The sequence below is a fragment of the Halictus rubicundus genome, chromosome 9 (assembly GCF_050948215.1).
Source record: "Halictus rubicundus isolate RS-2024b chromosome 9, iyHalRubi1_principal, whole genome shotgun sequence".
NCBI lineage: Eukaryota > Metazoa > Arthropoda > Insecta > Hymenoptera > Halictidae > Halictus > Halictus rubicundus.
This window is the reverse complement of record NC_135157.1, coordinates 9,319,613-9,337,250: the sequence shown is the minus strand read 5'-3', so window position 1 is coordinate 9,337,250 and position 17,638 is coordinate 9,319,613. Positions and strand designations below refer to the sequence as shown.

The window sequence follows — 17,638 nt, the reverse complement described above, 5'->3', positions numbered from 1 at the left end:
TCCATTCGAGAGTGACTATTTGTTGCAGTAGACGTCAAAGTGAAATTTATGCATTCCTATTAAACAATCGGCTTAAACGATGAATCATAATTGCGTTATAACACGCCGTGCACTCGGATGACTCGTGTCATTCTTAGTCACTGTTACGCTATCTTTCGGTGTCATCACGGTGGTACTTAATCGTTATTAAGTTGACTCTTATAGTAATGATCGGACCGTGAATCGTTATGCTGTAATTTACTGCTCTCGACCATTATTTTGCAACGGGGGACAATTATTATACCTACCGCTAAAACAATGTGCTACAGGACTTCATGTACTTCTAGCGCGTATAAATCATCGAAAAATGGAATTCAAATGTCAAATACGGTTGGACCTCGATTCACTTCTAATAAATATGTTTTTTCGTCCATAAATATCGACAGTTTAATCATTTTTATCAAGATGTTTGGAGCGAATATTTTTAATGGAACAGACAGGGTAAACGACGAAAAATCGCGTGTGAGGTGGCCGATATTAATTCGAAAGTAATTTACGGTTACAGCCGGGGGTATAATTATTATAGTTCCCCGAAGACTATCCAGAACTAAATTTCAATTCCAAACAGCTACTCGATCTATTCGACACGACCCGAAACGCGCCTTCCTTCGTCAGTCGTGCCTAACACCCGAGAAGTTCATTTACGCCGAACATTCGGGGAAGTTCATTCACCCCTACAGTATTTGCTCGCCTCTAGTGCGAATGGAGCACCGATTCGCAACTCTAGATTGCAACAATCTTTCTTCGGGAGTTCTCGCTGCAAGTTACGGCCGCCTCGGAGCGCGACTCCGTGGAATTAATTTGCAACAATGTCGAAGTGGGTGGGAGCCGAAAAACCGAGCCTAACCGACAAACTGACAGCGATCCCCGCCGGATTCTGCCATCCACGTAATCTCCAATGACCGTACACATTAAAAAAAAATTATTGCAACCTTCCTCAACTGTTTCGATTAAGTTGACAATTATTATACTGCGGATTTTGTGATTTCACTTGATTTAATGATTGTAATTGACTTGGGAAATTTTTATTTTGCTTAAAAATCCACAGTCGAATGAATCTGTTTTTAAGCAGGGCTAGATCGGTTGAACATAAAATAGTACTCGGTGGCTCGAACAATTTTCTTAATTATCTAAATACGTCCGCCTGCACCCGATGAAACGAGTAGAATCGATGCGTCATTTATGCCGAATGAAGCTGTCGGAGAACGGAGATTTTGCACGGTGTACAGCGATCCTCCGAGAGATTACACAGCCGGTTAGCTGACGGACAACGCGAATCCACCCTCGCAGAATTATGGCCGATATAATCTCAAGAGAGTCGTGACACCCGAAAGTATAGTACATATACATACATATATGAACCGGCGACATAACTGGGTGAACATATCGCAGCCGCGTCATCAGCGCAAGCACCGGATGTAGATGCTAAAAGAGCCGTTTACGATATTACTCATCCGGCAAAGTGATCGTAACGAACCGGCCAATAAACAAGCTCACGTCAAATAATACGGTAAAATGTCCGGCGAACGACACAACAGATAAAAGAGCATGATTTTTAGAGGCCGTCAGCCGCGCCGAGGGCTCAAAGCCAGCTCCAGCAGTTAAAAGTATTTTGATCGGCGTGAGATCGTAATTTTTTTCACAGTCCGTGCTGCTTCGCGAAGCAAAAAACACTACGCGAAAAGAGGCTTTTACCATTAACCTCGCCGTTTATATACGATTATTGCTACGCGGATATTTATGTGCTTACGACACGTGCGAATTAGTTAAATACTGAGTAGTCCGAGACCATTTCAAATTCGAATTTGTTTGTGAAAGAATAAACGTGAATTTTTTAAAAATTAAAGGGTTATTCCACCTTAAAACAGTGACTCGTGGGCTACCCTGTAGGCAAGGAAAATTTCATTCTTGCGTCAAGGAATTTGTTTTTGGCAGCATTCTTCGCAGCCAAAGACGAATAAAACTGTCAGAAAAAATCGTACATCAATTCTTAAGAGGTCCCCGTAAAGAAAAAGCTTCTGTCTTCGAATCTGCGGAGATTTTAATTCGTAGAAAAATTTTTCGAAGCCTGCAGAGCTATTTGAATGTGACCAATTTCTAAAAATGGCACGTCTGTCTTTTCACTCTTCTATGTGATGCAGAAACGTTCTTGAAAAAATGACGTAAAGAGCCTAAAATAGAGAGCAAAGTAGGGAACAAACTAGAGGATTTACGCTTCAAAATGAGCTGAGGATCATTCTGTATAATTTTTTGTTACGGAGATATGGCAATTTGAAGATGGCCTACTTATTGCTGTGAGACTCGTTAGAAGTTTCGTCGTAGGGAAATAGTGATACGATGATTATCAACGTCTTTGATCGTCAACGCGCTTGATTGATCGGATGAAAGACTGCCGGATGGTCCAGACAGTCAGGCACGTAAGTAATGGTACTCTTGTCGATGTTGTTATGACGTTTCTCTGGCGACAGTAAAGGGTTGTAAAGACAGGATGATAGGGGGAGGGGGGGAAGAAAGGAGGGGAAAGATGAGAAGACGTTTCCTGGAACTGTTAATGGACTTGTCGGGATGGATAGCAGACTTTTCTTGGTAGACGTGCGGACATTCGATATTAAAATGGAAGGGCTACAGATTCTACGTAATAATACAATACATTAACCATGAAATATATTACCGGTATCCCTGTGGACGCAACACGTTACTATTATACTTCAATAGTGCAACTATACTTCATACTCATGCTCATGTATATGTACACTTAGTACTCATATTCATATATTCTACATGATATATTCATATATTCATATTCGTATATATTACATTCATACACATACAGTACTATCTGTACAGTACTTTTGTATATACAGTACTTTCTTCTTACTTTAACTATTTCAACTTTCCTCAGTAATACATCGACGTCCTTTCTCCGGTTCTACTCCAATTGCAAGAAATATAAATCTAATAGAAAATTGTTCCTTCAATAATTTCTAATTTCTGCAATAATATATTGAAGTCCTAAAATCTTTTAGTTTTTCTGCTCCATTCAATTTTGTCATAAATGCATAAATCTGAAGTCTAATGGGCTAGTTCTGCTCCAATTAGAAATATAAATCTAATAGAAAATTCTTCCTTCGATACTTTCCAATTTCTTCAATAATACATTGAAGTCCTAGAATCTTTTAATTTTTCTTCTCAAACCATCAACGTGCCGAATCGCAAGAAGCGACTAAGACACCAAAATAAAGAGCATCAAGATAAGATAATCCCCTTCGACACGGGACCACACTCTCGGACAAACATCCACCATCTCGAGTATCAACATCGCGTGAAAAAATCTGCGCAAACTCCTAGCTTGAAGCCTGCATCAAACATTCTCGATCGCGACAATTCCCTTAGACCCCACCGAATGCCGCGTTTGCATTAGGCAACTTTTCATCGTGGTCGATCCTTCAAAGTCCAATTTCAGCTTAATCTCCTGTATTTTCTCATATTACAATTTTTACACGAATGCTTGCGATGTAAAATCACTGATAGTATTACTGACGAATGTTATACAGCTAATGTTGTCGTTGGCAATTGTTGTCGAAGAAATCTGTTGCCGGTCAAATCGGTGGAAACAGTGCCGGTGATTTCAACGGGACCGGGCTCGGAGCCCGGATATTCGGCAGGTAATCAGATATTAAAAATCCCGGATATCATCCTCGGGAAAAGAAGAACGTCTTTGGGTTTGTTTGCCGAGGCGAAAGTCTCCGGTTAATTCTTTCCGCGAAGAGAGAAAGAGAGCTCGCAGGGACAAGGGTGGGGAACCGAGCAAGAGAGAGAGAGAGAGAGAGAGAGAGAGAGAACGAGAGAAAGTGGGAGAGAGATGACGAAGAAGAGGCTGAAGAGAGAATCGCGAGATCGATTCCGCGACATCGGTGTGCACTCATGTACTTATGAAAGAAGCGGGGAGAGTAGAATGGCGAAAAGAAGCGACGAAGATGAAGGGAAGATCGCTCCATTGCACAGAAGCGACGCTCCACTTAGCATCTTCCTCGAAATAATTTGAAATATGCAAATACCATCGGTGCACGCGTCGGGGAACGGACTCGTCTGCGTGTCCTCAGCGAATCCGCGCGCGTATGTGCGCCTGTCCCTGTGTGCGCGACCGTCTCTATGCATCTCCGTGTATCTGCACGCGCGAGCATCCGCGCGCCTGTATTTCCGCGTACGTGTGTTCGCACGTGTGCGCCTGTCTTCGTGCCGCGAAGGAAGGGAGGAAAGGCCGAAGACGCGGGGGAGAAGACAACGTATATTCCAGTGGCTTACGGTTCAGTTCTCCCGGAGCCAATCTAACTTAACATGCAGATGCAGTACGTGGAATCGCGGTCGCAACGCGGGGGCGGGGGCGGAGGGGACAGCCAGGGGATAGCGATATCCACCGAGAGAAGGATGGCCTGTGAGTCATTCGCGGCGATACCTTTTCCGTCTGATCATCCACCGTTACCGCCTTTAATGTCGCGACAACGCGGGCTCGATTGTCGCGAGGCTTCAACCGTTGTGCGAACCGACGCCTTGCGTTTCGACACCGGTTTTCAGGAGAGGATGGCTAAACTGCAAATTTTATGGATTTAACTCGACCTAATTATTATACACCTCACAGCGAATACCGTAAATCCAGACGATTGGCATTCCGCTTACCACACATACACGGTTTTTCCCGGAGTTCTCAATACCCCATAACAATCCGCTAATAACTCGGGCAGAAATTTTAATATAATCGAGGTTCTACGGTAGACCGAGCCCGGTGTCCTTGGGTAAGAAACCCGTTCCACATCGAGAAGAATTCCTCGGGACGAGTCCTTGAGGGATGCTCCGGCAAACTGCAGAGCGAGTGTAAGGGATAGCTTGTTACAAGGGGGTGGCTCGGGGGTGGTTCGAGGTTGGGTAAACGGGCACGGTGGAAAAAGGGCGGGAAGGGAAAAATAAGAGGCGCGTTACGGTAGAAACGGGATATTGGCCGATATTTCATAAATTCCTGAGCAGCGGCAATCGATCCCGACATCGGGCGCAACTCGCAGAAGCGCATCCCTTGATTAAATTTACAAGACGCCCCGGCTTGTACTGCCATAAGTAATGCAATCCGATCTCACGAGGAGGGCTAACTACCCTACACCTTCTCCCCCGGATCGGTCGATGATTACACGTGGACACGTATCTCGAGATTAACCCTTTGCGAATGAAGATTTTCTTCAAGGACTCTTAAATGCTCTAAACTCATTTCTTAACCCTTAAGCACTTTTACTTGCTGGGTCCAATGCAGCGTATATCGCGGCAAAAAGAAAAAAAAATAAAATATAAATATATATAAAATAAAATATAAATATTTTCCATTCTATACTTGACATAAAAATGTTGAGTCCACAGTTTCTCTTCGTATAAAAAATAGCTTGAACCTGGTGGGAAGTGAACTTGAAATACTTCCGGATACTTAAGGGTTAATACTGAAAGTATCAGTGCCGATCAAATTGGCTGATCAATTATCAAAGGTCACTAAATTGTCGTTCGAAAATTGCCCATATTGAAAGTGTCGTAACTTTGAGAAAAATGTCATAGAATCTTCAAACCTTCTAGTTTCAAAACCCATTTTTTCGTTTTCCTCAACAAATTGTTTTACACTATGTAACGGGTGAGAAAGTGAGCATACATTTTCGTTTCAAAAATTGTGCAAACTCTGCACTCTGGATCGATTTTACCTGTTCTAGGTTTCGCAAGATGTAAAAATTTCTGGAATACGTATTGGGGTTCCTGTTTCGATATACAATGAAACGTGAAATGTTTGAAGCATGGGGACAAAATAAATATTGAGAAGAAAGAAATTCAAGGGTGAAATTTCGCTCCGGACATGAACGGCCCAGACGGAGGGTGAATAATCGACGGGGTGCGAAGGGGTTAAAAATCATCACTGAATAATCCTGGGTGCGAAACTCGTAGCAGGATAAAAAGTTCGCGACGCGAAGCTCGTTACTTTCGAATAAACACCGTGCTCCACTAATCGTGAGGGTGCAAAATACGCCGTTTACTTCCGAATGATGATCATCGAGCGTGAAGCCGGATAGAGATTCGCAAGAAATCGATTACTTCCGGGACAGTGGATCAAGATCGATCCGCGGGGGGAGGGTGGTGATAACGGTGCTAATTAATTGGCGGAATAAACAGAACGGGAAATGGAACGTGGACGAACGCGGCTCTGTTAGGGGAATGGAAAGAGAAAAACCGGCTGCGCTCGACAAGAACCTACCCGGTCGAATAAAATCCGGCAAAAAGCGTCGCGTGAATCACGTGGAAATATGTGTACGCAGTAGTGCGACGCTGTATCGTTTTTGCCGGATGCCGCATTGTGCGATACTTTGTAGTCACGTTGCGTGTTATCCAAACGTCACAATAAGCGTACGGTTGCATTCGCGTGCTGCAGAGCCGCCGCCGCGTATTTTCAACGGAAAATGCTAAACACGCGGTCATTCTCTCTGGCCCCGCCTTCGGTCCTTCTCCTTCTCTCCCTCCCTCACCTGGCTGTCGCAGTAACAGCGTTACAAACAACAACATTTTCGCGGAACTCGCGAAACCTCGCGAAAAACTGCGAGGAATCTCTTCAAGTTTTGCGGTGAAAAGCGCTCGAACGCTCGCGAGCTCGGTGTGCGAAAAAACGAATTTTAATTCTTGTATCGATACACAACATCGTTAGAGTTTTATGGAAAACAAAATTGTATGCATAAATGTATAAAATTCACTGTCTAGATGTGGACATTGCACACGACGTACCTATACATTTTTACATAGCAAGAATAAATCACTTTGTAATTGTTCATAAAATAGGAATCCAAAGTGACTTTGCCGTCGTGCTAATTTCCATGAAATAAGGTGTGTAAATGGTAATGGCACTAATGGTAGTGTCCTTGTATAAAGATTCTCAATCCGACCATTACTAATGAGTTTATGCAGAATTTTATTTTTTTAGGAAGGAATCTATTACTACACAATAGCATTCTCTCTATTGTACTACTTTCCGCGAAACAAAGTCCAAAAATGGTAACTTGAAGTTCTAATGGTGAGGTCATCGGACCAAATTCCTCAGTTCGAATCTAGTTTTTGTGATTCACTTTCGATAAAAATTTTGAAGAACAGGATCAACATCGACTGATTTTCCCATGGACCACGTCATCACCTGTGCCCGTTCCGATGGCGTCAAGACAAGAATCGGGACAGATGCATCTGCGACACGCGCCGTGTCCCGGTTTTCACGTAAGCCGCGCCTCGATGACGTGTCCGCTTGCCCGGGCTCTTCTCCTTGTTTTTGTTTTCCTGGCCTCCTTCGCCCCGCGGCGCGTCTTATACTTTATACGACGCCTCCGCAGCAGGCGATCATGCTCCTTGCGCAACTCGTTGATCGCGGCCCGAATGACTCACGTGCGAACTACGCCGGCCCGAGTCATCTGTAAACCGATACACCTTGTCTGCGCCACCGTATCCTATATGCGCAGGATTTGGCCTAACAGAAGAGGGGACTAACTCGTAGAATCCTTATACCCGTTGAAATCTACAACCCAACGAACTTTGATACCTTATCCCAACTCGATAATCCACCACCCATCCTGGACCCAAACCAGATCAAAGCAGATTCGCCCAGGACTCAAGCTTTCTTCATCTACTCTTCTTCGTCATGTACAAACCCAACAAACTTCGAAATCCAACTGCACCCTGGAGCCAACTAGGACGACTCGCGAGCGTAACAAATCTCCCAGCCGCAATCTGGACTATCTCAGAACTAACTCTCGAATCCTAGCGCTCCCTTGACCCTGCAGACCTTCGAATCATCTTGTCTCAGAACAACGAAGAACAACGAAGAAGCTGTCCTCGTGTAATTTCGGGCCTTCGGCGGGCATCGTTGACCGGGGAACGAGCCGTACGGCGAAATGATGTCAACGATATCCCGGAGGTTGGCAGAGTGATCCTCTCTCTTTCTCTGTTCGCCGAGCTCGATGACACCGACGGAATGCCGGGGCCGCGTAATAACGCCGAGAGAAGGAAGCCGCTCGCAGACAGCCGGAACGACGCCGACCGACCGCGGCCGCGCGAATGTGCATTTATATCGGCTGATTTCGCGAGCAAACGACGATCCCCAGTGATCACACGTGCCGCACGCAACCACCTCGTGCACACAGAAACCTCGTGCCGCGCGGCCGCCTCTCCGAGAACCAACCTTTACCTTTAATCCAGAACTGCACTGTACTCGGCGCCACGCCGAGCGGTTGTTTATCCGTGGATCACGTGCGTTTTCGACGCGCGTGTTCCGCTTCCGGCACGTGCGGCCGATTGACCCGTTCCTCGAGATCTTGAGGGGAACACTACTGCCGATATCTTTCAAATTTCCTCCTTCGAATCTCCCGATTTGCTGGAACGTGCGCTGGAAGAACGCCGGACTCTAAATCTCGGGGCTCCGTTGATTGTAGGTTATTGATCACTCTAGGATTTTATGCGTTTGCGATGGACACGTGCAATTAAAGATCAACAATCAATATTCTTGTGAGATCAGAGTCATCGAACAGGTCGAATGAGTCCGAGTTGGTGGACGATCAAGTTTTAAAGACTTTGCTGAAGTAATGAAATAAATCTCGTGCCCTGTTTTAGGATGGAGTTGAGTCCTGTGCAAATCTGCCTTGCTCTGAGTTAGGTTTTGGAGGTTGATTTGAAGATTTGGAGAGATAGAGTTTGCAGACTTATCATTTGCAATCCCCGAAAATATTCACATTACCATTCGCAAGCCCAAAGAATAGCGAGGCTGTAGAATGTGCAGAGTACCTAGCCCAAGTTAGTATAACGAATCGGTTTTAGTATCGTAGTAAATCGCGCGGGAAAGCGGCCGCGACGTTCTGTCGGTCAAACGGTCTGGCTTTAATGGGAAAAAGCCGGGCACAGCAGCGCAGACAGGCGTCTTGAGTAATGATTTCATTGGACTTTGCGCCGCGCCGATGTAAATATTGTCCGACAGATACTGACTACGGGTCGACACGCTGAACGAGCAAAATATTTGCACGCTCTGTGGGAGACCCGAACAGGAACATATAGGCTAATCTGGGAATGGCGCCCTTCACAGATAGCGACTCCGTTTGAACAGTTGTCTTCGATTGATTTTGGAGAGAACTCGATCCAAAACCAAATTAACACTTCCTAACAACGTGTCAGCAACATTCACTCCTACACATCGTTATCCACACCAAATTACGAATAAACAATTTTATGTCTTTAGTCTACACTCGAATGAAGACATATCAGTCTTGCTAAGTGGAGATGATGTGACATCTTTCGAATAGCGAATACAATTTATTCGAGCATTTTCAAATGTTTCACTCGACTTCATTATCTCAAGTATTTGCAAAATGTGTCCCAGTTTGGATTGCAATATTCTATTTAAAAAATTCTACGACACCTCTAAAGGGACTTGAACAACAACTTCTTATTGAAATTATTGATGGAACAAATTAATTTCCTTTCTCAAAAATATAAATCTTTTATCAAGATCCACAGTTTAAGTGAAATTAATAAAAGAATTTTTTAATTCACCTACGGATGATGCTAAGGGGAAAATGTAAAATGTAAAATCATTTGCAACTATTCGTGATAGATTGATAATAATGTTGGGAAATGCAGGAGAAGTGCAAAATGAAGGGATTCGAGCAGGTTGCCGCCATCTGTTAGCGAAGGGATGAACACAGGGTCGCCAGCTCCGGTGAAAAATGCTCGGCAGCCGCGGGAACTGGTTTGAAACAGGTTCTCTGTGGCGCGGCGAGGGCCGGAAGTGTCGCGGAACCGCTCAGGGACATTTTTCAGACGCGCAATTTGTCTTGAAACGACACGGAACCCGTCCCGGTGTGTCTTTCGTCGTCGAGCACGGTTTCTAATCCGACTGGCTCTCTCGCGTTCCCCTCGAGCGGCCACCGGACGAACACGATCTACGAGCACGTTTCTCAGGATCCACCTTTAATTGCTCGCCGATACCGATTTCTCTGTGGCTGTCCTATAACTCCCGCTGAATTACGAGCCGCGCCGATAAAATTCGGAACGACATAACCAACCCGCAACCGGTTATGAAAATTAAGTTTTACACGGAAACCCGGTGGAATTCCTGCGACTGAGATTGTTACATTCTTCGGCCACCACCCCTCGGCTCAGTCGTCAATTCAAATCGCGAACGTGATTGTTGGCAAAATCATCTGAACGCTTGGTAAAACGGGAACATTGGAAATGGATTATGAAGTTTTACAGGAAAAATGGTCAACGTTTCAATTGTTGTAGATCCATGAAAAATAATCGTGGGACAATCTACATGAGCTTATTTTGAAGTGTGAAGTCTCTACTTTCAACCCCTATTTTTGCTTTTTAATTATTTACTAACAAAATTAATTGAGAGCCTATTAAATACAACAACATCGAGAAAGGACCATTATTGGAAATTGACAATGTTCGAATTATTGTAGCTCCATGAAAAATAATCGAAGGGCAATCTACATGAGCTTATTTTAAAGCACGAAGTCACTACTTTCAACCCCTATTTTTGCTCTTTAATTATCCACGAGAAACATTCTAAAAGCTCATTCTAAAACCAGAGAATTGGCAAATGATCATTAAAACCTAAATGAAAAGTTTGTCTATGTTTAAAAAATCCTAGTACAATCTACCTAGGCTCATTTCAAAGCACGAAGTTTCTACTTGCAACCCCTATTATTCTTTTTTTTAATTCCCCAGCTATTGTCTTCCAAAATATGTCCGCACTAACAAGCGACTCGGAAAGTGGAAACGTATTTTTTTCTCGAGTGCCCCACAAATTGAATCGTCTCTGTGAACTTCAACGAATTTTTTTGTGACTTTAATTACCATGGACTCAAAGATGAAGTGTTCTCTTTACAAACACTCTAAAATAATCGATGTATGAATTTTTTCTGCTGGTACGTGAAGAGATTACAATGATCTGTTGCAGATTGGAATTTTGGTATATTATATGGTTTTCTTTTAAATGACAATACGAAGTGCATTAAAGGAATCCATTAAAGCTACAACTCCTGATGACACACTCGTTCGAAGTATTTCTGCTACTTGCAAACGATGACGACAAAAATTGAAATGGAAGCGTGTTCATCAAATAGAGAACGTTTTTACAGTACCAGTGCAGAATGCAACTGCAGCGTCTACCGTGCCAAGAATTCTCAACCACATTCAACCATGATTCTACAACCATTCAAACAGCTTCTACCATTTATTTCGCGCTCGAATCTTATGAACGACACTGTCTGCACCGTATTCATGTGACGACAATTGTGCTTCCAGGGAATATGCATCTTCCAGTGAAAAATCATTTTCTGTATCAGCCCTAAGCTTCTCACAATCAAAACTGATCGTTCGAACATTATCACACAAAATAATGGAAGAACAATTTTCACCAGGGAGTGACACACCTAGCAAAAAAGACAATCAAAATGCAAATAAACTTTTTAGGGATATTTGACTTGAGAAAGACGTATAAAAAACATTTTTGGTTGAGCATGCTAAGGGAAGTGTACATAAAAAATATTTTTGATTAAACACAAGTAAAGTATACGTGCAAATAAATTTTGCAACGTTGTTCAAGCGAGGAAAGACATACCAGAAATATTTTTGAATGAATTCTTTTCAATCGAACTTTGATATACATTTTTTTAATAAATCGTAATCTCTAGGAATTGTAACAGATACGAGTGAAGAATAAAAACGCGCAGTGCAGCTTCCCGAATTTTCTTTAATTCAGATATCGAACTTCTACAACTTCGTTAGAATGTTGACGAAGATACGCGAGGAGGAAAAAGTCGGGTTTCTACCATGGTGTAACCCGTTAATTCCGTGGGAGGGGAGGACGAATTTCTTCGCATTCCTGTCCCGAAGAAGACGCGTTCCGAAAAAGACCGAGTAAGAGAGAGAGACAGAGAGAGAGAGAGAGAGAGAGAGAGAGAGAGAGAGAGAGAGAGAAAGAGAGAGCCGGTTGATGATCGTTTCCGAGAGTCGAGTCGGCAATTTCGCGGCTGGTTGCCAGCCGAGGAACACGCGAGCGCTCGAAAATCTCCAGAGTTATTTAAACGGCGATAGATATTAGAATCCCACGCCGCGCCGCGAAAATTACAACCCCGTAAATAATCGGTGATCGCCGGTAACTCGATACTCCGTGCCAGAATTTCGGCGAGCACGCGAACCGGGCCGCGGAATCCCGTAAATATCGGGATCTATTTAAAAGAAATGAGCTGGTAAGGACGTTACAGAAGACGCCGACCGAACTCTGCAGCTCGGACCAGTGCCGATCACGAATCGCATTGTGCTCGCCGAAATTCGCGCTTGTTCGTGCGTTGTGCACCAATGCACCTTATCTCGCCTTTTGTCTTCATCAATAAAATATTTAATTGTCAGGCAAATTAAATACTGACGAAGATTTTTAGCTACCAATATATTGTGAATCAAAATAGGAATTAAAATACCTAAATAAAATTAAGTTAAGAATGTATGCGCTTCTTTCGAGAACGAACCAATGAAATACGGACCAAGGTATGAAGACGTAGCATCGACTAGAAATCGGCTTGAAATTAATGGACGTAAAAAAAAAAGAAAGACAGTGATGATTCACAGAGTAAGACGAAACAGCTGCAATTAACCGACTCGTTTGTTCTGCTTTCGCTGGTTCGCGGCGTGATCTAATATCCGTTTTATCCCATCGCATCGGCCACGGAGAAACCGTTTCAATCCCGTGGCGAGATAGGATCGTGTACCATCGTGCGTTGCATTGAATGGCTGCAATTGTGCAGCTGCAGTTCAGTAACGATTATTGGTGTAGGTACATGTATACCAATAATGTTAACGAGACACCTCGTAGATCGTTGTCCGCGCGTGATTTCCCTCTATTACGAGCCTCTTCCCAGCTTCACCTCGATTCTCTGCACCGAGGAATTTTTTTCAATTCGATACCTACGCTATCGTTACGTTTTAATCCACTCTGATCCCGTTTCGAACTTGTTACGAAGGCTCGTAGCGCGAAATATTAGCCGGGAATTGTTCCTTTTGCTGTCCGAGATCGGTACGCGTCCCATAAATTAAATCTTGTTTATTTTCTGAATCTGGTTCTTATAATATTGATAATTCGATTATCTATATCTTGGTTGTGGCTTTATTAAATCTGTTCTTATCATTCCATTCGGTTCGAGGTATATTTATTTTTACATCGACTTCGAGAACTCTTGATCTTGTATTCTCTTGTAAAAATAGCAAGATTGAATTTAAATAGATTCTATGCGATTTTTCTCATAATTAGAGTAATTTAAAAAATGCAAATTGAAGCAGAGGACGAATCAGAAGAAGTTAAGAATGTCAATGTGTTGGTACCACCTAATTAGAACTGATAAACCAAGAGAGAAATTTCTATTCAGCTTTTGTTTCTTGCAATTCAATTTTATTTATGAGATACTGGACGACTACCATATTGGCTAACAAATTTTGCATCAGTCTAAACAGTGAAACGAAAAACCAAAATGAAATATAAAACGATAATTTCGTCCAAAATAAAGAAGGAGATTGTTTAACAATTTTCAACTCTGCACTAAAATCCAATGGAAAAAGTGAACAAAACTAATTGGAATTTAATTTCATCTTGTTCGTACAAAGACGACCATGACCCACAGTGTACGCATTACAAAAGCGAGTCTTTTGTCAAATATTTTGTCGGCTATCGGAAAAAAATGTTTGACGACAATACGAATCGCAAAAAGCTCGCGCAGACTTAGGCCTCTTTGGCAATACCGTGTATGTACACACGCGCAACGTTTTTACGTTCAGTTTGGAAAACGTGCTCGTGACACATGTCCAGCCGATGGAAAATTATTTGTCGTTTTTCGCCTCGGGTCGAGGCACGTCACCCCTAGTTATTCCCGTGGCAGCCGATTGGTCGTTACTCTCAAATTAATTGGCGGGCCAATTGATCTGAATTAAGGCGCCGCCCAGTAGATTCAAATTAAGATCAATATCTCGGCATGTGAATTGGAATATGACCGCGAGTGCAGCCCGTTACCATAAATTGCTCGTGTCCAAACAATGGGAAGTCGGCCGTAATTTTGACCAGAACGCGGCGTTGTCCCGTCGATGATCGAACGCAGTCGCCGACCTCCACGAAAGCTCCACAAACCTAATTTTGTTCGTAGGTAGTTCAAAGTACATTATTTTTATATTAAAAATTACGGGCGATCTTAATGAAAGCGTTTCCATATTCATAAGGCAACGTTTGCCTTTTAATGCCTGGTAGGTTTAAGGGTAACGAACGTTGTGTCACTTAGCAATATCAAAAGTATACATTACGAAAGAAATTTTTGTAACAGCTTAATAAAATTGGTGCGCGAGGATTTGACTGAATCTAGCCACGAAATCGAAAGTGTCCGGCTCGGGAAGATTAAACAAAAGCGATCGAGTAGTCCGGTGCACTTGCGAGGTGTCGGATCGGAAATCTCGATGGGAAAAGGTTGCAAGAAGTTGCGATTCCGATCGGAAGGGCCGGGCTAAACGATTCCACGAGGTATTTGTCAGGTATTGACCTAGCCCGAAATTGGGCTAGCCACTTCGGCTCTATATTTACTTCCGAATCGATAGTTCGCGAAGGAGTTCCACCATAAATTTGCCTCTGGCCAGCCGCGCTTGTATTACCGGGGCGGCCCCGTAATTAAACTTCTTTCTTCTGTTTGACTTCCGTCGTTACATGATCTTCGTTACCAGACGGCATTATTAAAACATGAAATAACTTTTATTCGAGCCCCGGCTACCGAGAGATTCGCCTTTTCGCTCGGCTTGCGCCGGTGCTCTCGGCCGCCCAACATAAACGTAAATGAAAGATTCGCAAACCGATCTTGTTTTTCCCCGATCGAAGCGATTTTTACCCCCGCGCTTAATTAGCGTCCAAAGTCTAAGCCTGGAGTTAGGCGAACAAACGAGCGCAGACGTTCGCCAGTTTTTCCAAGTTCAGTCGGAGTTACCACCGTTGCAGAGACGGGAGCGGGAATGGGCGTGATAAGACTGATAGCTTCGTAATCAATTTAGGAAGCATTTAACGTCCAATCAAATGGCTACCAACACTATTTAACCCTTGTCCTACGGACCAGTCAGTGTCGTCTACACTTGGGACTTGTTTCTGACGAGTTCTTCGCTTCCAGATTAGAAAGTCATTCAAATTTGGGGACGATGAAGTATAATCGTCTCCAATAAAAATTTTTTGCGTCAATTACTGGAAGTGAAAGCTAAACAAAAATGTATTTCTTCTCTTAACAATATCAATGTATCCAATAAAAATTCTCTGCATCAATTACTAGAAATAGAAAATTCATAAAAATGTATTCCTACTCTTAATAATTCCAATGTGTGTGTTTACCTGATGCTTCTACCCCTATGCTGTTCAAAACGTAAATTATAAATCTTTATTTCGTCTAGTAATTTTCCTCGGGGAATACCATTTCAAAAGACATAAAACGACCATTCGTCATATCGGTCATATAAAACAGCATAATAGAACGCGGTTGAGGATTTGCATACCAAACATTAGCCTGATTTATAATGATTAGTTTTACACTACAATATGCTTGTACCCGAGGCGATTCCAACGCGAAACTTAGTCTATCCAATTTAATTTCCTTGTTCTCCCAATAATTTAATGTAATTGCAAAATTCTCAATCGTCTGTCGGTGATTAAGAACTTTACCAAAAATCACTAGCATTAGATTGAATTCGATAAAAGTGCAAATGGAGACATGTTTATTATCTCTCAACAAATACCGAATAACGTTACACCGTAAAACATGTGTGCAATGTTTGTAACATTTCCAACCTTCGAAAACTCCGCAAAATTCTACACCGTATCGATACGTCCATACAAAACAAATTCCAGTCTCTACCTTCTTATTCAATCAATTTTTCAATACAAAAAGGACATCTTCCCTATCTCCAATTCATCTAAAATTCAATTGTCCCTCTTGAAAATGGATTGATCTTATGCACTTGGAGCTAGAATGAGTGAAAAACAAAATAGAAGCAACAGGTGAATGGACTGGTACATTATTTACAATCTATTGAAATTGTTAAGAGACCAAATCAATTTGTACGTAACTCCCCTTTCTTCTAATCGACGAAGAAAATGTTTAATTAGAATAAAGATCCGCAACTTATGAAAGCGCTAAAACTAAGCCTGGTCAACCTACCGTGACCTTTCTTACCGATCATAGATCAGCGTGAGATCAACTAAAAATCCCAGGCATTACCAATCGAGACCAAAAAGCGCGATTAAAAACAATGGTCTCTGTGCGAGAAGCGCGTTGCTCCTCGTGCCCCTGACGTATGCAACCGCGAGCGCAAGATGAAGGCGGCGCGTGGCGGGTCTGCGTTGTTCAGGAGCCGTTGGGTGAATTTGCCGGCGCCGTTTGCGTTCGTCGGGCGCAGACGTATTTATACGAGTGTCGGTGCCGTAACGAGTAATCTGACGCAATGGAGGTTTCCGCGCGTAAGAGAGTAAATAGAGAGACTGTGGGGGATGATGCGGTCCTTCGAACGGTTCCCCGTCTTCGGTTACGTCACGGCTTCGGCGGCGTTAGCGGTGACGTCACCGTAGAAACAGGTGACAGCGAGTATCGGGCCGGTGACGTCGAACGGGAACGGGCAACGAACTTCCGTTCCGCGCGTGCGCGTTCGACGTTCGCTGTCGGACGTGAACACAACACACACGTCCAGCAACGTCCTCGCGATCAGTTTTCTTTCGGCTGATCTATCTACGCATTCGCTCGACTCTTGGATGCCACCCGACAAACGGAGGAACGACGAGTTAGCTCGTCGCTCGACAACCGTCGCCGCGGCAAAAGGGGATGACAAGGCTCTTGGGATGCGCGCATGTTTCTCCCTTCAGGTTCCGGAGTAACCTAACGGATCTGCGAGGGGCGGCCGATTTACCCGGCTCTAGAGGATTTAATAGACAGTGACAACACTTACGAGTGCCGCTGGACTGTCTGTCATTGTTTCCGGGATCCTTTTCGCCTGCGGACCGAGCTCACTAGCGGTTAAACGCGCGGTAAAGGGAACACGTACTCACGACACCGTACTCGAAATCTCGGATACTGCCTCGGCCATCATGGATGGCACGGCCGTGTCGATCGCCGACTCGATTGCGCCGCAACCGCACCTGCCGCCATCTTACACGCGACCTCGCCAACTCCTGGAGAAGTTGATGCACGCGGACAATGATACGCGGCCGAACCTCGGTAATTCGAATTTTGAGATTGTAGAGCTTTCGACTTATCCAGGTTCGGTTGCAACAAACGTTTACCTGTGGATTTTGTTGATAATGTAGCGACGATTGGCAAGGGATGATTCGTTTGTGGAAATTGTAAATAGCTGGCTGTAACTTATTATAGTATAGTATATTTCCTCTCCGATGTAACTGAAAATGTGGGAACACTGAAACCCCGGGCGTGAGCACTCTCATATCTTCTTTGCCTCTACCTTTAATTTAAGTCCTCAAACGTTCAAG

The 17,638-nt window shown here is 43.5% G+C and overlaps 1 protein-coding gene across 1 annotated transcript in view; it reads right to left on the bottom strand.

Annotated features, from left to right (window-relative positions):
* Pdk1 (Phosphoinositide-dependent kinase 1) overlaps positions 1 to 17,249 on the bottom strand; it is a 744,020-nt gene extending 726,771 nt beyond the window's left edge. The window contains exon 1 of the mRNA XM_076793522.1: positions 17,101 to 17,249. Coding sequence (XP_076649637.1) covers positions 17,101 to 17,124 — 24 coding nt within the window. The 5' untranslated portion in view covers positions 17,125 to 17,249. The remainder of the gene's footprint in view (positions 1 to 17,100) is intronic.
* Between the last annotated feature and the right edge of the window lie 389 nt (positions 17,250 to 17,638).